This window comes from Perognathus longimembris, chromosome 2 (genome assembly GCF_023159225.1).
Source record: "Perognathus longimembris pacificus isolate PPM17 chromosome 2, ASM2315922v1, whole genome shotgun sequence".
Classification (NCBI taxonomy): Eukaryota; Metazoa; Chordata; class Mammalia; order Rodentia; family Heteromyidae; genus Perognathus; species Perognathus longimembris.
This window is the reverse complement of record NC_063162.1, coordinates 75,906,109-75,922,058: the sequence shown is the minus strand read 5'-3', so window position 1 is coordinate 75,922,058 and position 15,950 is coordinate 75,906,109. Positions and strand designations below refer to the sequence as shown.

The following is a 15,950-nucleotide window of genomic DNA, read 5'->3' as shown; positions in this document are numbered from 1 at the left end:
AGGCTAGCACTCTGCCTGCCATTTGAGCCACAGCGCCACTTCTGGCCGTTTTCTGTATATGTGGTGCTGGGGAATTGAACCCAGGGCCTCATGTATACGAGGCAAGCACTCTTGCCACTAGGCCATATCCCCAGCCCTATATTTGTTTTTTATAAAATCATTAAGAAAAGATATGCAAGGTGTTCTTTGCTCAGTATTATTTTTAAGTTGTTAAGTGTTTTGTTTTTTTAATTAAGGAACATGACTTGTTTCAATATGCGTTTGGATTTATAGAGAATATGCATCTTCAGTGTTTATTTCTACATTTGCTGTTGAGAAAGGGCAGTTTTTACCATTTGGAGTTCAAATTGGTTTTGCTCATTGTGTTAGCATTCTGTGGCTATAACAAATTACCTAGTAAAAGTCAACTTAAGCCAGTGATAGTGGCTCATGCCTGTAATCCTAGCCTCCGGCAGGAGGCTGAGATGTGAGAATCAATGTTCAAAGCCAGCCCGGCCAGGAAAGATCATGAGATTCTTGTCTCCAATTAACTACCACAAAACCAGAAGTGGCACTGTGGTTCAAAGTGGTAGAGTGCTAGCCTTGTGTAAAAGAACTCAGAGACAGCATCCCAGGCCATGAGTTCAAGCCCTCAGCTGACCCCCCGCCCCTCAAAAAATCACCTTAAATGTAGGAAATGAACTATGCAACTTGTGGGAAGGGACAGGAAGGAGAAATTGAAGACAAGTGAAAGAAAGGGCTAACATTGACCAAAAAAGAAATACATTACTTCAATTGTGAAATAGTAATGTCTCTGTACAACATGAACAATATGAATAAAATCATATTTAAAAGTAAAAAAGGGTTTATTGGCTCTATGATATTCAAAAATTCAACTTAAAGAAGAAAGATTGTTTTAATTCATGGTTTTAGAGGTTTTAGGCCATGGTCACGTGGCCTGAGGAAAGCTATTCATACCATTAGTTTGATACAAACAGTGTAGAGTAAAGTGGTGTTGTGAGTTACACCTGTCTTGTTTCTGTGTTGTAGAGTAACAATGTTGTTGTGAGCTATACCTCTTATTCCTGTGTTGCAGAATAACAGTGATGACATGAGCTATGCCAGTCTTGTTCCTGTACTATAGAATAACAGTGAGGATATGAGCTGTACCTGTTTTATTCCTGTGATATAGAGTAACAGTGATGATGTTGAGCTATATCTGTCTCATTCCTGTGTATTCTTCCCTTTCCCCTAAAGTGAAAAACACCTTAGTTTTATTAAGTGATTTAGGTTGTCATTGTGGGCTCTGAACAAAAGTCTTCCAACCTCAGGCAATGAAAGTGTATGTTTCTTGGTTTTTGTTTTTGTTTTTGTCTGGTCCTGGTTCTTAAACTCAGGGCTTGGGCACTGTCCCTGAGCGTTTGTGCTTAGAGCTAGTAGTGCTCTACCACTTGAGCCATAGCTCCACTTCCAGCCTTCTATGGTTAGCTGAAAGTAAGAGTCCCATGGATTTCCTGCCCAGGGTGCCATGATTCTCAGATCTCAGCCTTCTGAGTAGCTAGGAATATAGATATGAGCCACTGGCATCAAGTATTGTTTTGTTTTGTTGGCTTTTAAATTATTTCTCTTTTAATTTGTTGATAGTTTTTCTAATATTCTAGTTGAATTGTATTTGTTTGTATTGTTGTTGGACTTTTAACTCTTTGATCCTGATGTATTATCTTTTTAAAACATGCTATCATAAGTATGATACATAGGAAAATGTTATGCAGATAAATGAAGTAGAAATTCCATCTTTGCTCTGAAATAATTTGCATAACTTAGAACTCTGTTTTATTTTGTTTCATCAGATGTAACACAACTATAGAACTTCCTACCCTTTTGAAGATCAACCTTTGACAAGTTTCATTAGTAGATTCAGATTCAAAAGTTTCCTGAATAAATTTGGGGGAATTGCTTTTACTAGAAAATAATCCTTTTCCTCCAAATATCCTGATAAATTGCTAAAGCATTCATTCATTGCACATAACATTTTTGTATAATTTTTAAAAATCTAGGGCTGGGGATATAGCCTAGTGGCAAGAGTGCCTGCCTCGGATACACGAGGCCCTAGGTTCGATTCCCCAGCACCACATATACAGAAAACGGCCAGAAGCGGCGCTGTGGCTCAAGTGGCGGAGTGCTAGCCTTGAGCAGGAAGAAGCCAGGGACAGTGCTCAGGCCCTGAGCCCAAGGCCTAGGACTGGCCAAAAAAAAAAAAAAAAAAAAAAAAAAAATCTTACATGTTTTGGTAATAGTGCCTTTTTATTGTTTTTGTACTTTTGTACAAAAGGCTAGTTAAAATATTTAACATTTTTCAAGTAGATAAGTTGTACGTAAAGCATTAAAATCTATTAGTACTGAGTACTAAATAAAGCTCTTTAGTTTACTTCCTTTCGGTCCTTCAATTTTAATACTAAAAGTGTGTTATTACCATTTTAAGTTTCAGTTTTCTCTTTGATGTAGAGATTAAGATGTTTCATAATTTCAAAGATCATTTAGTGGGGAGAAACATCTGTAATGGGAAGTTATTTTGACATTGATCTTAGTGAAAGCTTCCCCTGTATATATGTTTTTGAAATTCATTGATGTCTATGGCCAAATATGTCAATACTTTCTCTAAAGCAAATGTGTTTTCTACAGAATGAAAAAAAATGTAATCCTATTGCAATTTTCCAACATATAAATTCAGTCATATTGTTGAATAGTTCTGTCCATGTTTATTTTTAATGTTTGGTTCCCGCAGTCAGACAATTTAGAAAGGAGATAGTAAAAATATCCTCACTATGACTGTGGTTTTGCCAGTTTTCCTCATATTTAAAGTTGTTTTGGTAATAGTTGACCCATAGAAGTTTTATTTTGGCTTTATATATTTCATAACTATGTTATTTGCAAGAAAGTTTATGGTATTTTCCTTTGGGGATGGAACCTTTTTTATGTTATGTTCTTTTCTGTCCTTTGTAAGGCTTTTAGCCTCTTTCTGCTATAGTTTTTATTCAGTGCTGGGGATCCAGCCCAGGGCCTTGTGCATGCTAAGTAAGCACTTCACCAACCCCGTAATATTTTGACTTACATAAAGAGTTCACTTACCCTAACAAGCTAACCTGTTAAGGTAAACTTAAGGTAACTTACCCTAATATAGCTGTAAGGATTCTGACAGAAAATATAAAAGACTCCTGAATCAGAATCAAAGAACTTTACTACTCATAAAATAACAATAACCAAGGCTGGGAATACTTGCTTTGCATGCATGAACCCCTGGGTTCGATTCCTCAGCACCACATAAACAGAAAAAGCCAGAAGTGGTGCTGTGGCTCAAGAAGTAGAGTGCTAGCCTTGAGCAAAAAGAAGCCAGGGACAGTGCTCAGGCCCTGAGTCCAAGCCCCAGGACTGGAAAACAAAACAAAAAAATAACAATAGCCAGGGTAGCCTTTTTTTTTTTTTTTCCATGTCCTGAAGCCTCAGTTCCTACATGATCTTGTGAGGAGGACCAGATTCCACCTGCATACTCACTCTCTGAACTAACTGCCACACACAGGAGGAGCACTCTACTCAGAGAACCTCCCTTGTTTTCTTGAGAAGTGGGCTTGTCTGACTTTGCTCCAGGGAACACCATCTCCTTAGCTGATCTCTCTAGTGATTATTAGGGATGTGAGGTTTGTTTTTTGTGTGTTTTGTGTGTTTTGTTGAGGCTGAGGCCTCATTCATGCACATTAGGCTAGTATTCTACCATTGCAGTATATCCTTAGCCCCCTTCCAGAAATTATTAATGAAGGTGCAGACACATAAACATGTATTCTTCCTACACATAGATTACCCAGTGATAGTATGCTGTACATAATTTGAAGCTTCCTGGCTTGGTGGCCATAATTAGCTTCATTCTTCTTCTTTACAGTTACCCTACATTTCATCAGTGACTTTACCACAGTTTCTTAACCAGTTTCTTATAGATAGACTTTTACATTGTTGTTGGTCTTTTGAGTGTATATAAGTATTCATATGGGATATATTCCTTGTAGCTGTGCTTAGATAAGGATTATTTATCATAGCTTACATTGTCACAAATATTTGTATCTGTTTCTAGACTTCATGGGGGTTAGGGGAGCTTGCACTTATATGCCCTCATGCATGCCAGTCTTCGAGCTTGAACTCAAGGCCTGGGCACTGTTCCTGAGCTTTTCTTGCTCAAAGCTAGTGCTTTACCACTTGAGCCACAGCTCTACCTTCAGCTTTTTGATAGTTAATTGGAGTTAAGAATCTCACAGACTTTTCTGCCTGGATTGGCTTCAACACTCAATCTTCATATCTCTGACTCCTGAATAGCTAAAATTACAGGTGTGAGCCACTGGCACTTGGCTGTTTCTGGACTTCTTTTCTCCTTCCATTGATGTTTCTGATTACTTTTTCCTGTTCCAGTGTCGTGTGTGTGTGTGTGTGTGTGTGTGTGTGTGTGTGTGTGTGTGTGTGTGTGTGTTGTTTTTTGTCGGTTGTGGGGCTTGAACTCAGGGCCTGGGCACTAAGTTCTTTTTGCTCTTTTTGCTCAAGGCTAGCACTCTACTACTTGAGCCACAGTGCCACTGCTGGCTTTTTCTGTGTATGTGGTACCGAAGAATCGAACCCAAGGTGTCATTTCTTTGTTCTTTCTTGTCTTAATGTTTCTGGTCATGTGTGCTGGTTTATTTTTCCAATAAGCTTCAGAATTACCTAATTTAAAAACACAAAAGCTCTTCCCCAGTACTATGTGCCATTTGTCCTTTAGTTGACTTCACTCGTTTCCAAAGTTACTTAATCAACACATTTTTTTCTTAACATCTTTGACAAGGTTCTAACCATATGTTTATAATACAATTAAAATTTATTTTTAATATGTACACTCATTTCTATGATTTCACCAACTTGTAAAAAAATGTTTTACTTTGCATGCTGTAAATTTCAGTGTGTTTCAAAGAAGCATTGTACCACGTATCCACAATGAGGGTATCTACAAAATAGAATCATCACCTTGAAATAATGTTTTGTATACTTTATCATCCCTCCCTCCAAAACCACCAAAAACCACTTATTTTTTAGTTTTTCTTTAGTTTTTGTCTTGTTCAGAATATGGTATAATTGAAATCATACAGTGAAGAGCTATCTCAGACCCTCTTCATATTATTGCCTGTATTTAAGCTGCCCCCCTGTTGCTTTGTGTTTGATATTTCATTAACTTTTATCTCCAGATATTGCTTCATCCCCCACATTTCACAGGCATACAACAGTCTGTTTAAATTTTGACTTATTAATAAGTGAAATGAAATCTGCTTCCTTTGAGTGTTTGTTGTTGTTTTTTTGCCAGTACCAGGGCCTCAGGGCCTGAGCACTGTCCCTGGCTTCCTTTTGCTCAAGGCTAGCACTCTGCCACTTGAGCCACTGCGCCACTTCTGGCCGTTTTCTATAAAGGTGGTGCTGAGGAATCGAACCCAGGGCCTCATGTATACGAGGCAAGCACTCTTGCCACTAGGCCATATTCCCAGCCCCTGCACTTGAATTTTAATAGCTTTATTTATAGCTGTCAAAAACACTAGAAGGGGGCTGGGAATATGGCCTAGTGGCAAGAGTGCTTGCCTCATATACGTGAAGCCCTGGGTTTGATTCCTCAGCACCACATATACAGAAAATGGCCAGAAGTGGCGCTGTGGCTCAAGTGGCAGAGTGCTAGCCTTGAGCAAAAAGAAGCCAGGGACAGTGCTCAGGCCCTGAGTTCACCGCCCAGGACTGGCAAAAAAAAAAAATTCAAGTGCAGCCAGGCACTGGTGGCTCATGCCTGTAATCCTAGCTACTCAGGAGGCTGAGTTCTGAGGATTGTGGCTCAAATCCAGCCTGGGCAAGAAAAGTCTTGGAGACTCTCCAGTCAACCACCAGAAAATCAGAAGTGGCACTGTAGCTCAAGTAGAGCACTAGCCTTGAGCTGAAGAGTTCAGGGACAGTGCCTGGGCCCAGAGTTCAAGTCCCACAACCAACAACAAAAAAATCAAGTGCAGATTTTTATGTAAGCTTACATTTTTAAATAGTATGCTATCAACTGATAGTTGATCAACACATAGCACAATGCTAGATCATACAGTATGACTTATTGGTGTTTTCTTTAATAAATTACATTCAATTTTCTAGATTATTCCTCATCTTCCTCCTCCTTTTCTTCCTCCTTATCTTCTTTTTGTGCTGTTACTGGGGCTTGAACTCAGTGCCTTGAGCTCTCACTTGGCTTTCTTGCTGGTAGCTAGCACTTTACCACTTGAGGCATTCCTCTAGTCCAGCATTTTGCTGGTAAATTGGAGATGGAGTCTTTCTGGACTTTTCTGTCCCAGGTGGTTTTGAGGATGACTTTGAGCTAAAATGCTCCAGGTCTTAGCCTCCTGAGTAGCTAGAAATTCTGGTGTGAACCATTTGGGCCTGGCATTATGTTTTTCACTTAGTTCATTCCCAGATATTTTAACAGATTATTGTGATGACTTTTTTTTTTTTTTTTTGTGGCCAGTCCTGGGGCTTGGACTCAGGGCCTGAGAACTGTCCCTGGCTTCTTTTTGCTCAAGGCTAGCACTCTGCCACTTGAGCCACAGCGCCACTTCTGGCCATTTTCTGTATATGTGGTGCTGGGGAATTGAACCCCGGGCCTCATGAATACGAGGCAGGCACTCTAGCCACTAGGCCATATCCCCAGCCCTATTGTGATGACTTTTGATTTCTCTTATCTATAATGTACCTAACCTCTCTGTTAACTTTTTTATTTTGGTAGTCTTTGTTTTACCCAGTTTATAATCCTATCATTTATAAATAATGATCCTGTAAGTTCCCATGGCCTATTTTATGCCTTTAGTTGACCATTTTAGTTTGTAGTTTCAGAACAGTGTTTTGGTAATACTCTTACCTTATATTTACTTCATTGGGATCACTTGGAGTATTTTACACATAGTTTAGTACTGGCATATATTTGCTGTTAGGGTTTCTGAAAAGTGAGGTTGGACAAGTTGGTGGTTATCTCTCTTTTGAGTCTTAAAATCAGGATTATGCTTGCTTCAGAAAATTAGGAGACTTCCTATTCCTGTGTTTTGGAATATACAAATAGCATTCAAATCATATACTTTTCAATTTTATTTTATTTATGGAACTTTAACTTAAGAGTGTGGGTGCCATCCCTGAGCTTCTTTTCTCAAGGCTGGCACTTTACCACTTAAGCCACAATGCCACTTCTGGTCTTTTCTGTTTATGTGGTATTGAGGAATCGAACCTAGGGCTTCATGCATGCTAGACAAGCATTCTACTATTAGACACATTCCCAGCTCCTGGCTAGTATTCTTTTGGTGTGTGTATATATGCCGATTGGCTTGATCTCAGGGCCTGAATACTGTTCCTGAGTGGGGTTTTTTTGCTCAAGGCTGGCACTCTGCCTTTTGAGCTACCCATCCACTTCTGGCTTTTTGGTGGTCAATTGGAGATCAAGGTCTTATGGACTTTCCTGCCCTGGATGGCTTTGACTGAAATTTTCAGAACTCAAATCTCCTGAGTAGCTAGGATTACAGGTGTGCGCCACCAGCACCCAGCTAAATAGTATTCTTTTTCAAAACACGTGAAGGTATATACTTTAGTTTTATACTTTTCTATGGAAATTAATCTCCTCAGAAGATTTCTATCTTTAATCCATCTTTTAATTCCTTCCAGAAAATTATTTGTTTCATTACTACATACAGTAGAGCAAAGTAATATTTTATGGATTATTTTCTACCATTCTGTGATTATTTTCCTAATTTGTCCTCAATTTTTTATTTGTGTTTTACCTCCTTACACTTATTATTACCTAACAACAATTTCTTCTACTTTTTTTAGGTATTCTTTTTTTTTAGTTTATTCTGATGGTTATATTAGTTGATTTATTCTTTTCCTCCCTTCTTCATCCTTCTCTCTTCTCTCCTTCCTTTCTCCCTCTCTCTTTTTCTCCTTCCGTTTCTTGTGTTATGCAAAGCTATGGAATTTTCTCTGAAAATGTTGTAGCTCTGTTCCAAGTGCTGTTTTTTTTTCATCATTACTTAAAAAGCTACTTTGTATTTGGGAGATATTTCTCTTTTTTTTTTTTACATAAAATTATCTTACTCCATTTTAAGTAAGATTTTTTTTATCTAGTTAGTAAGAGAAAGATATGTCTCTACACATTTGTATAGGTTCAGTTATAAAAATAGCACACTCAGAGAAAAAGGGTTGGGAAGAGATATTCTTTAAGTTAAAATTTATTTGAGTTAGATGTTTTTTAATATTTAATGTTAAGGTAATTTTTCCCCTGGTTTTGCCATTTGTCTAGTTTTGCTGAGTAATGAATGGTCAGAGGATGTTGTCTGTAGTCTTTTATTATTTATTTTATTATGATTATGTAAAGGGCCAGTTACGGCTAAAGAATGCCATGAGGGAATGAAGACCTAGTATGGCTAGATTTCAGAAACTTAGAGCTGGTAGTAATATGGCAGCTTTAAGCATCATTTTTAAACCCCATTATGGTATTTGAGTATAAATAATAGCTTATATGCTTGAAATCTAGAATATTAGTATTAACTCCTTTTATACCTTTAAGAAACAATATATAAAAGTATATATTAATAAACTTTGTAAATCCCAGCTTTCCATTCTTTGAATAATTGCTTCTTACTAATGTTGTACATTTTTTTAATTCTTGATTTTTCTAGGGATTATTTCACATTTCAGCTGCTTTTGTTTTCTACTGCTATCATTGAGGGTTCAAGAACAAAAAATAAGTCTTCAGGTAAAATGCCTGATCCATGATAGTGCTTGGCTATTTGCTGAAAAGATCCATGTCCCTGTGTGGGTGCCTGATCCAAAAATAAAGTTGTGCTGATCATGAAATGTTTGCATGGAGTTTTCCTGGCTGCCTCTAACAAATTCAGTCTTATCTGTTTGTTTTGTTTGTTTTTGTTGTGTTTTTAAAGAATTCTGGCTATCTGCTTTTTTTCCCCTGTTGTCTTGATCTGCAATAACTATATGGGTATGTGCTTGGATCTGCTAAATATTTTAATTTTGCACATCTGGCTGCTTGAATTTTAAGTAATTTCTTTGGACAATGCAAATTTAAAAGCTTGAGGCTAAAAATAAAATAATTTATAGAAGTTTATAATTAGTTTATAAAAGAGTATTTATTGTCTCCTGTGTATTTTAAGGTTTCATATTTTAGCAAAATTGAGTAAAACTGCAAATTCTGCTCCGTTGCACTGGCCATGCTGTAGACAGCACGAGTAGAAGATTGTTTCTTTTATCATTCAGCATTCCATTGTACAGGGCTGGTTTAAATTGCACGAAGAGCTAGGTAAGCTAGTTTCTGATAATAATACCTTTGGGGACAATGAATTTTAAAACTCAGGTCCTTGTACTTGCTAGGCAGGTATTCTACCACTGAGCCAGGCCTCAATGCTTTTTACTTCATTTTTCAGATATATTCTCCTGCTTTTTCCTCAGGTTCTCCTGAGGTCTCCAGGTGAGCCTCAGACTGTAGTCCTTATGCCTTTACATCTTATAAATTTTGGTAATACAAACATGAGTTACCACACTAGACTGTTCTTCAAGATAAGTCTTGCTATCTTTTTACCATCCTTGAACTGCCATCTTCCTATTTCCAATTTTCCAAGAAGTTAGTACTAAAACTGTGAGTCACTGTGCCCTGGCCATGATACCAATTTTTATAAATGTTTAAAAACTCCAGAAGATAAAACATGACCAGTATTGAGAATTCTTCTTCAAAATATGTCATCATCTCTGTGTGGGGCACTGAGTTTGATCCCTGCCCCCCCAAAAAAGCAGTGATATTCAGCTAGTCATTTAAAAGTATTCATTCACACCAGTACTTATGAAACTTAAAATGAAATTATTTCTTGTAGCAAAATTCATGAAGTAGACAAAAACCAAGGACATACTTAGCCTAAACTTGAATCCTGGTTCCAGAACTTAATAGCTTCCAATAAATTTATCAGTATTCCTTGAGCCTCAGTTTCCTTATATGTAAAGTGAAGGTAACACTTTTATGTAAAAGAGCACAACAGAGTAGATACTTGAAATGCTTTAAAGTACAAAGTGAAGCTACAACATTTACAAGTCATTTGCATGGAGTTGTTCCCAGACATGAAATTGTAATGAGTGTCTGGAAATGATAGGTCAGAGGTGCCTCATGGGAGGTCCTGGTCATGGTGACTTCTTTGGCACATAAATCTGAAACTAGAGTAACAAGAAAAAATCAAAGTGGAAGATAATGTTTTTTTTATTTTGAAGAGGCCCAAAAAGTACTTCCTAAAAATAAGACTAATTTTTTATTTAATATAATAGCTTATAAAGTATGTTTATATAGTTCTTTAAACCTCATTTCAGGGCTAGGAATATGGCCTAGTGGCAAAATGCTCGTTTCATATACATGAAGCCCTAGGTTCGATTCTTCAGCACCACATACACAGAAAAAGCTGGAAGTGGCACTGTGGCTCAAGTGGTTAGAGTGCTAACTTTGAGCAAAAAGAAGACAGGGACAGTGCTCAGGCCCTGAGTTCAAGCCCCATGACTGGCAAAACCAAAACCAAATAAAACCTCATATTAAATGACTTGAATAAAGTATGCATATATGAAGAGTAAAAGGGCATTTCAGAGATTAACAATTTTGAGATTATGTAGTTAATACTGAGAATGAAAATCTTAGGTTTTCAACTTTAAAACATATTTAGTTTTGTTTTTTAAGACAGTCTAGTTTGTAGCCCTGGCTGGCCTTGAACTTGTGAAATTTTTGCCAAGTACTGGGAATATAGGCTTGCTATTTCTTTCTCTGTTTCTTTTAAGAGCAATCTCATTTCTTTTAAGTAGTAGTACAAAGGGGTTTTTATTCAGAAAGTCAGATTATGCATACAATGAATGCATCTTGAGCAATGTCACTCCTTCCATCATTCTCCCCCATCTTTCCCAATCCCATCCGTGCCCTCAAGTGCATTTATGAGTCAGGCATATTGTAAAATCTCTAGGTACATAGTTTTCTTGTTTAGTTTTATTCTTTATGTTGAGACAAATATTCCTTCCAGGTGGTTCTAGTGCCATCTCTGGTTAAAGATCATTACTCTTTCAACTTTTCTTTTTCAGTTTAAATTAATATGTCATGAAATCAAGCCAGAATTAGACTGATATGACAGTAACAGTGTATTGATTTAACTTTACTGCCATAGATGTTCAGGTGGGTGTTGACCACCACTTTTGTCTCTAGTCTTAGGACTCTTTATTGATGCATGCTTGTGGAGGGACAAATCCATAGTAGCCAACTGTGGCAGTTCTGTTAGTATTATCCCCCTCTAATGTATATTTTGCCAGACTAGCCAAACTGTGGTTGTTAGATCTATTAGCTGAAAGTGGAGCTGTGGCTTACATGGTAGAACTATAGCCTTGAGCACAAAAACACCTCAGGACAGGCATCCCCTCCCCCTCAAAAAAGAAAATTAAGCATTTGCTATTTGAGGCAATAGTCATAAAGTATTATAATATAAAATAAAATGCCTTCTAAGACTTACCAAAATGCAGTTGAGCAATTGATAGTTACAGTATGTTTACCTTGGCTTTTTTTTTTTTTTTTTTTTTTTGTCGATTGTGGGGCTTGAACTTGAACTCTGGGCACTGTCCCTGAGCTCTTCAGCTCAAGGCTAGCACTCTACCACTTGAGCCACAGTGCTACTTCTGGGTTTTCTGGTGGTTAATTGGAGATAAGAGTCGAGTGAACTTTCCTGCCTGGGCTGGTTTTGAACTGCGATCCTCAACCTCAGCCCCCTGAGTAGCTAGGATCACAGGCGTGAGCCACCCGTACCCAGCTTAACTTTAACTTGCTTCTTTTTTTCCCTCAAGGCTACTGCTCTACCACTTGAGCCACACTTCCACTTTCAGATGCTTAGTGGTTACCTCCATCTTTAGATCTCACCCTCCTGAGTAGTTAGGATTACAAGCATGAGCCACTAGGGCCTGGCAACATTGGCTTTTAATTTCTGAGGGAGATAATTTTACTAGAAGCTGTTTGTTTACTGTGGATATTAGCTGTTTTTGCTTGGAATCAATGTATTGGGATATTTTTGCCTATAAATATACTTTCCTTCTTTTTTCTCCTCCTCTTCTTATCCTTCTCCACCACCTTCCTCTGTTTCCTTCCTTCCATCTCCAGGGGAACTTCTGAGTGAAATGACTGGTTTTAATATAGCATTCAGAATTCAGCTAAAAATTAAGATAAAAACATTAAGCTAAAATTTTAACTTATTACCGCCAAATTCTCTGAAGTATACCTCTTGCCCCTGTCAATTCTAAAACAGCATCATATATGTATATATATTATTTTTATTATTATTATAAAGATGATATATAGAAGTAGATTACAGTTACTTAAGTCAGGTAATGAATACATTTCTTTTTGGACAGTGTCACCCCTTCACTCCCAGTTTAGCATTATATTTTTTAACTGTTAATTAGATAGAGTGGATTTTATCTTTTCAGATACACTTAAAAGTTAAGAAATACTAAAATTAGCAAGGTATGTACATTTTGTTTTGGTTTGGTTTGGTTTTTTGCCAGTCCTGGGGCTTGACTCAGGGCTTGAACACTGTCCCTGGCTTGTTTTTGCTCAAGGCTAGCACTCTACCACTTGAGCCACAGCACCACTTTTGGCTTTTTCTGTGTATATGGTGCTGAGGAATCAAACCCAGGGCTTCATGTATATGAGGCAAGCACTTTACCACTAGGCCATATTCTCAGCCCTGTTAATTTTTAAATATTAAGCATTTAATACAATTTTTCTCTCAATTATATTTAGAGTGTGTTTAACAAATTTCTACCTATTTAGTATTGGGAGTGTTTTACTTAGGCTTATGTGGCAAAAAAAATGGCAATCCTGGTTTTTGTTTTTGTCTTTTTTTTTTTGGAAAGCTGATTTATCTCATTCCTAATATATAGTTAATGAGATTTGACTATTTAGACTTATGTCTGAATCTGGTTTTTTGGGGTTTTTTTTTGGCCAGTCCTGGGCCTTGGACTCAGGGCCTGAGCACCCTCCCTGGCTTCTTCCCGCTCAAGGCTAGCACTCTGCCACCTGAGCCACAGCGCCCCTTCTGGCCGTTTTCCATATATGTGGTGCTGGGGAATCGAACCGAGAGCTTCATGTGTAGGAGGCAAGCACTCTTGCCACTAGGCCATACTCCCAGCCCCTGAATCTGTTGTTAATGTATTCCCAAAGGTGGAGAATTTAGCCTAGTGGATGAGTATTATGACATTCTTGTGAAAATTCAGCAACTCTAAAAATGAGATGCATCTTAGCTAGACACCGGTGACTCACATCTATAATCCTAGCTACTCAGGAGGCTGAGATCTGAGGATGACAATTCAAAGCCAGCCCTGGCAAGAAAGTCTATTAGACTCTTATTTCCAGTTAACCACCAAAAAGCCAGAAGTGAAGCCGTGGCTTAAGTGGTAGAGCACTAGACTTGAGCAAACAAAAATCTTAGAGACAGCACCAGCCCCTAAGTTCAAGCCTAGGACCAACACCAAAAGAAAAAAAGTATCTTTAAGTTGATTTGTCATTGTTTCTTAGAGGGAGATTTTCTCTTTAAAATTTTTTTCTTTAATATCTTTATTGTAAAGGTGATAAATGGGGCTACAGTTACAAGTAAGGTAATGAGTACAGTGATTTGTAAACCAATGTAGCATAGTGGTTGATTTTTTTTGGGGGGGGCAGTCCTGGGGCTTGAACTCAGGGCCTGGGCACTGTACCTAAGCTTCTTTTTGCTTAAGGCTGACATAACACTCTGCCACTAGAGCCACAGCACCACATCTAGCTTTTTCTGTTTATGTGGTACTGAGGAATCCAGCCTAGGACTTCAGCATGCTAGGCAAGCACTCTACCACTAAAACACATTCCCAGCCCATGTTTGTTGTAGAACTTACATTCATATAATGTAGTGTTTCCAGTCTTTTTTTCTTCTTTATTTCTTTCTTTTTATATTTTGACAATACTGGGAATTGAAAGTGAACCTTGGGCTTACCAGGCAAGTGTTCTACCACTTTCTGCTCCCACAGAGTCCTTTTGCTTTTTAGTTTGTTTTTCAGATAGGGTCTTGCAATAACTAGGGACTGGCCTCCAACTGCCATCCTCCTCTCTCTGCCTCTTGCACAGCTGTTTTTAAAGGTGTGGACCACCATGCAAGGTTCCATTTTCTTTTTGTTCTCACTGGTTAGGTGGTTGGGATCCTGTGTCTGGTGGGAATAGTATGTAATACCTTCCAGGGTCAACAGAATTAAAAATGTGAAAGGGAACTTGAAGGAAGTCTAATAAACAGCATTGAACATTCAGCTTTGTTTATCCAGAATTTTTTTTCCTACATGTCTCTCTAATATATTAGCCTGTGAGCTTACCCGGTAGTAAGCTAAAAATCACTCCTAACATTCTCAAGGTTTGGTTGTATAAGCTCGTCTTGCAAGAGCCTTATCTTATTCTCAGAAGTTATCTGTTTTTTTTCCCCTCCTCCAGGTAGTGCCTTTGCTGTGGACAAGATAAAATCTCTGTCTCCCCTTAATGTTCCGTCATTAAGTGAACAATGGGTTGAGGAACTACACTGTTCTCTAACCACTCTCTTATTCATACTCTTTAGTAACAGCATGTTTTAGTTATTCTGAATTTTAAGTCACAAAAGATAGCTGGATAGCTATCTTGCCTCTATTATAGGCAAGATCTTTTAAAAAATTAATATTCTTGTAACTTTGGGATTTTGAATTGGTGAATTCATAACATTTGGAAAAGCATGACACATACCATGTGATCTCAGTTACCTGAAAGGGATTGGTCTGTGTACGTGGAGTATCTAGACAGCCATGTCCAACTGAACTGCTTGTGGCAGTAATGCTTTGCACTTTGCTTATATGTGTTTTCTATAATGCACATGTTAAATAAATGTTTTTTTAATTAATATAGAACATTCAAATAATCAGAATAAAACAAGAATTGAGAATGTTTTTAAAAGGAAATTTTGCTTTATAACAAAAGATTTCCCTTGGAATATTAACATCATAGTTTCCAAAATACCTTGGGGGGTTCTGGGAAGCCACTGTGCTATCTAGAGTGGGATTGGAATTGTCATGGGAAGGATTTTAAGAATCACTACAGCCAATGCCTTCAGTCCTTCCAAAAGTCTTTCAGAATTTATACAAAAGCTTTTTGTCTTCTGCTTCTTGAGTTGAGCAGTTTTTTAGAAGTTTCATATTTAGGATGCCTTTTTTTATGTTTTAGAATTTTAAAAAGGGATAATAGCATTTTCATTTTATACTCAACTTTTCTGAACTATCTTGAACACCAAATTGATAATGACTAGTCAGAAAAAGAAAATTGCAAATGATTTATCCAGTGGTTTTAGAAGAAAATCCTTGTTATATAGGAGGTTTTGTCTATTCTTGATGCCTATAATGCCTAAGTAAGATGGAAATGCATGACACAACGGAAGATAAACACTATTCACTCCTTTGTGAATAATATTTCAAATACAGATACTGAGTTTTGAGTTTTATGATAAAAATATGCAAAGTATGTTGGGATTGAGACTGTAAATTTGCATAAGTATTTTTTAAAATTTGATGGCTAATCTTATTGTTCTGAATTCATTATTTCTCTACAGAGGATGTGCTGAGTAAAGACACTGGGGAATGTGCAATATGCCTTGAAGAATTACAGCAGGGAGACACAATAGCACGACTGCCTTGCCTGTGCATATATCATAAAGGGTACGTGTGCCTTTATGTTAAACTGAGTAATACTGTAGTAAAAGATGACTCCCATGTTCTCAGACATTGCTATTTGTTGGTTATTAGAGTTTCTTCTTTAAAACCCTTTCTTTGAGCCTCAATAATGG

At 37.5% G+C, this 15,950-nt stretch overlaps 1 protein-coding gene across 2 annotated transcripts in view; it reads left to right on the top strand.

Annotated features, from left to right (window-relative positions):
* Positions 1-15,950, top strand: part of Znrf2 (zinc and ring finger 2) — an 82,420-nt gene that overhangs the window by 48,591 nt on the left and 17,879 nt on the right. For both annotated transcript variants that reach the window (XM_048339541.1, XM_048339542.1), the window contains exon 3: positions 15,717-15,822. In XM_048339541.1, the coding sequence (XP_048195498.1) occupies positions 15,717-15,822 (106 nt within the window). The remainder of the gene's footprint in view (positions 1-15,716; positions 15,823-15,950) is intronic.